Source organism: Rhodamnia argentea, chromosome 10 (genome assembly GCF_020921035.1).
Source record: "Rhodamnia argentea isolate NSW1041297 chromosome 10, ASM2092103v1, whole genome shotgun sequence".
Classification (NCBI taxonomy): domain Eukaryota; kingdom Viridiplantae; phylum Streptophyta; class Magnoliopsida; order Myrtales; family Myrtaceae; genus Rhodamnia; species Rhodamnia argentea.
Genome location: NC_063159.1, coordinates 19,307,166 through 19,310,828, shown reverse-complemented (window position 1 = coordinate 19,310,828; position 3,663 = coordinate 19,307,166). Strand labels below are relative to the sequence as shown.

General features: G+C 42.8%; 1 protein-coding gene across 1 annotated transcript; it reads left to right on the top strand.

The window, feature by feature from the left end:
- The first annotated feature begins 369 nt into the window (after positions 1–369).
- Positions 370–3,375, top strand: LOC115747650 (probable serine/threonine-protein kinase WNK11). The gene is made up of 3 exons (XM_030683880.2): positions 370–482; positions 1,372–1,903; positions 2,705–3,375. The coding sequence occupies exons 2-3, from the start codon at positions 1,400–1,402 to the stop codon at positions 3,089–3,091; spliced, it is 891 nt and encodes a 296-aa protein (XP_030539740.1). The 5' UTR covers positions 370–482; positions 1,372–1,399; the 3' UTR covers positions 3,092–3,375.
- The last annotated feature ends 288 nt before the right edge of the window (positions 3,376–3,663 follow it).

Genomic DNA, 3,663 nt, shown 5'->3' with positions numbered 1-3,663 from the left:
CGTTTTGTAAATCAGCGGCGGCTTTTAATGTCTTAATCGGATTGTTCTCTCCTTTTTTGGGTGCATTATAGCATGTCTACTTGTAAGTGAAGTTACTGCTGATCTATACCCAATCCACATCTGATCTACATTAAATTGTCCAAGATAAGTCCAAATTAATCGCAGAATGTTTTCATGTTCCCCGTCGATCCATGATGATTGATGAGGTTATCAATCCTCCTTTTTGCTTCAAAGTCAACAAAATAACACCTCCCCATAATTTACAAAAAAAAAAAAACGAAAAAGAAAAAGAGAGAGGCTGCGGAAACGACGCCGTGTCGTGCCGGACGAACTTTCCCCAACGCACCTATAAATATCGCGTCGGCATCGCCGTTCTCATCTCCACGGCAAGTCCGTGTGCTCTCTCTCCTCTCTCAGCTGAAGCTGAAACGGACCAATCTCTCTCGCTATAGCTCTAGCTGTGAAATCGTCCATTTTGAAAGGTACGCCAGATTCGCTCCATGCCTTGCGTCGATGCTCGTGTTTCTTTTCGTCGCTCGTCCCGAATCGCATCTCGCAAGCGATCCGCTTGTTCAAGCATGTGCTTCTTGTGCACGCGTAGTTCAGCTCCTTCGTTGCAACGCGGTGGCGTGCTTCCCAGGTTCGATCCTGATATGAGCTATCCTTCGTCGCTCTCGGATCGATCCCTGGCTCGAGAATTATCGTCGGCGTGCGGGAATTGCCTCTGTGCCACTTGTCGTTTCTTCGCGAGGAAGGAATGGCGCTTCAGTTCATCGAGTTCGTGCTTCGGATCGAATTTATGTTTAGTGGATGGTTTAGGGCGCAGGGGTTGGTCGGGTAATTAGCATGTGAGCTTGCGTTTCATACTTGCTCTGGCTGATCGCGGTGCGATCATCCTCACCAGCTCCAACGTTTCTGGTGACGAAATGATTCGAGTCTTTATTTTGTGATATGTGGTGTTTGGGCATCGTGAATTTAATTAATCGACGGTTTTGTCCAATTTTTCTTTTTTTGGTTGTTCGTGAAAATCCATTATGATTGAAGTAGATAGCTGCTACCGTTGGGGATTCTCTTATGTTGTTGAAGTGGTTAGTTCTTGGAAATTCTGCATGGGTCAACTCTAACTAGTGTATCGAACAAAATCTGAGGGAAATTCTCTGTTCACTGTTCAGCATGTCTGAAGTTTGATTGGTCCTATTGATCGCGTTTATTGAATACATTTCAGTAGAAATCCAGTTTTCTTGACCATCGTCCTTTGTATGATTCGCCTTATTGTAAGCATAAGTGGTGAACATTACCATCATCAAACTGTAGATAGCTCAGGAGACAACTTTTCCTTGCTAGGCTCACTATGCTTTCTAATGTTATCAGGCCATTTGAGGTTGTCTGATCATTGGATATGCCGGCAGCAAGTGCTGACTCGTCTGATCGAGATGCAGAACCTTTTATGGAGGTTGATCCCACAGGGCGATTTGGGAGGTACAGCGATCTCCTTGGACATGGTGCGGTGAAAAAGGTCTACAGAGCATTTGATCAGGAAGAAGGAATAGAGGTGGCTTGGAATCAGGTTCGTTTGGCTAATTTCAGCGACGATCCGGTGCTCATTAATCGTCTTTACTCAGAGGTTCAGTTGCTGAGCACATTGAAGAACAAATACATTATTGTCTGCCACAGTGTGTGGAGGAATGAGGAAAACAATACTCTGAACTTCATTACAGAAGTATGCAATTCGGGGAACTTGAGGAATTACAGGAGGAAACATCGTCAGGTGTCTATTAAAGCACTGAAAAAATGGTCAAAGCAAATACTCGAGGGACTCGATTATCTCCATACGCATGACCCCTGCATCATTCACAGAGATTTGAATTGCAGCAATATCTTTATGAATGGGAACGTTGGCCAGGTATGGCAATTGCCCCACTGGTATCTATTTTTCTTTATAGACCAGACTACTCTTCTAAAGAAATGTAGTTTCGCCAGAGACTTTGGGATTTGACACCGTCAATTTGCCAAGTCCATGCTCATCAGTGGCCTTAAAAGTTAATTTAAATTGATGAATTTAAGTCCATGCTCATCATTTGCATTAATTAACCTTGATGTTTAACGGGCCTGTTACCATTTTATTGATATCTCTTGTCAAAAGTTTAATTGTGCTTCTTATGCAACTATTTTAGATTTCGCCCCCTATTCGTTGCATTCCTAGCTACGCCACTTCATGAAACTTCCTGTTGCAATTTGGTTTGGGCATGTGTGTATTTAAGAGCAATTAAAGGATGTGTAACTTTCTGCTGACATAGGGTCTGATTATCCTTACTGGTTTTACTTTAGACTTCTGAGGGCAGCTGCAGAACATAAGCCTATGCCTAGCCATAAACGTATCAGCCATTGTGTTTTGGACTGGATTATTTGATCGTATCTATTACTACTTAGCAAGAGGAGGAATGGTCTCGTTAATACTGATTGTATCTCCGCTTTCTTCTCACTTTTACGACTTTTATCGGCTCTTTCTTCTGTGTTTACGTCATACTGTTCTGTCACCTACTGCAAATAATTCTTGATTAATTACATGAGTAATTCCCTTGAAATGTGAGAATATAGAACTAACGTTTTGCACAATGTAAAAATTTATATGATTCCAGTCGTTTTACTCCTGTACATTGGGCTTTCCCCAACTCTATGAACTCAAACGCCCCTGGATGAACAGGTAAAAATTGGTGATCTTGGGTTGGCAGCTGTTGTGGGTAAGAGCCATACAGCGCATTCAATGATTGGGACTCCAGAGTATATGGCACCGGAGCTGTATGAGGAGGACTACACAGAGACGGTGGATATTTACTCCTTCGGAATGTGTCTGCTGGAGATGGTTACCATGGAGATACCCTACAGTGAATGTGACAGTATTGCCAAAATATACAAGAAGGTGACGGGTGGCATATGGCCTCGAGCTATGAACGAAGTGACAAATCCAGAAGTGAAGGCTTTTATTGAGAAGTGCATAGCTCAACCAAGGGCACGACCATCGGCTTCTGATCTTCTCAAAGATCCCTTCTTTTCCGAGGTCTGTGGCGATGAAACTGACCTAACTGGTTGATGGCTCCGTGAACGTATTATTTGGCCAAGTTATTATCTAATTCTTCCTGCCTAAATAACCTGTCATTGACTGTTGTCAGTCCCTCCTCATACCTCATGGATTGTTTCTCTGTCATTCTCTTCAAGTACATAGTTAGTGGATAGAAGAAGTAGCAGAGGTGCAAGGGCTAAAAAGGAAGGAAGGGGAAAGAATTACAGATCTGTCAATCCTTGTAATCCTCTGGATTTACTAGTGCATTCTGTATTGTTATTCCTTCTAGCTGATTCATAATGCCTCCTTCGTTATTAGTACGGTGCACAGATAGGTGCTACTGTGTCAGGCAGATTCGGAAGAACATCAAAATATGATGTATGGTTTATTCCAAGGGACTTAAAAGAAGTACGATGTATGGAAGAAGCAGGCCTAGTATGCATGACCATTAGAATGGAGGAACTGTTGCTTTGAATCTGCAGTTTCCGCATGCTTATGCATTTGGACAGCGAGAATACGAGCATTTCTTGTCAACTCTACGGCAGATGCATGAATTTTTTGAAAGCACGGGTGTCTACTTTTCTCTTTGGCATCCACTATCC

Bases quoted from the DNA above. Each gene is read 5' to 3' on its own strand.
- LOC115747650 (XM_030683880.2), top strand. From the start codon at position 1,400: ATGCCGGCAGCAAGTGCTGACTCGTCTGATCGAGATGCAGAACCTTTT. The intron at 1,904-2,704 runs GTATGGCAATTG...CTGGATGAACAG, and splicing joins TGAATGGGAACGTTGGCCAG to GTAAAAATTGGTGATCTTGG.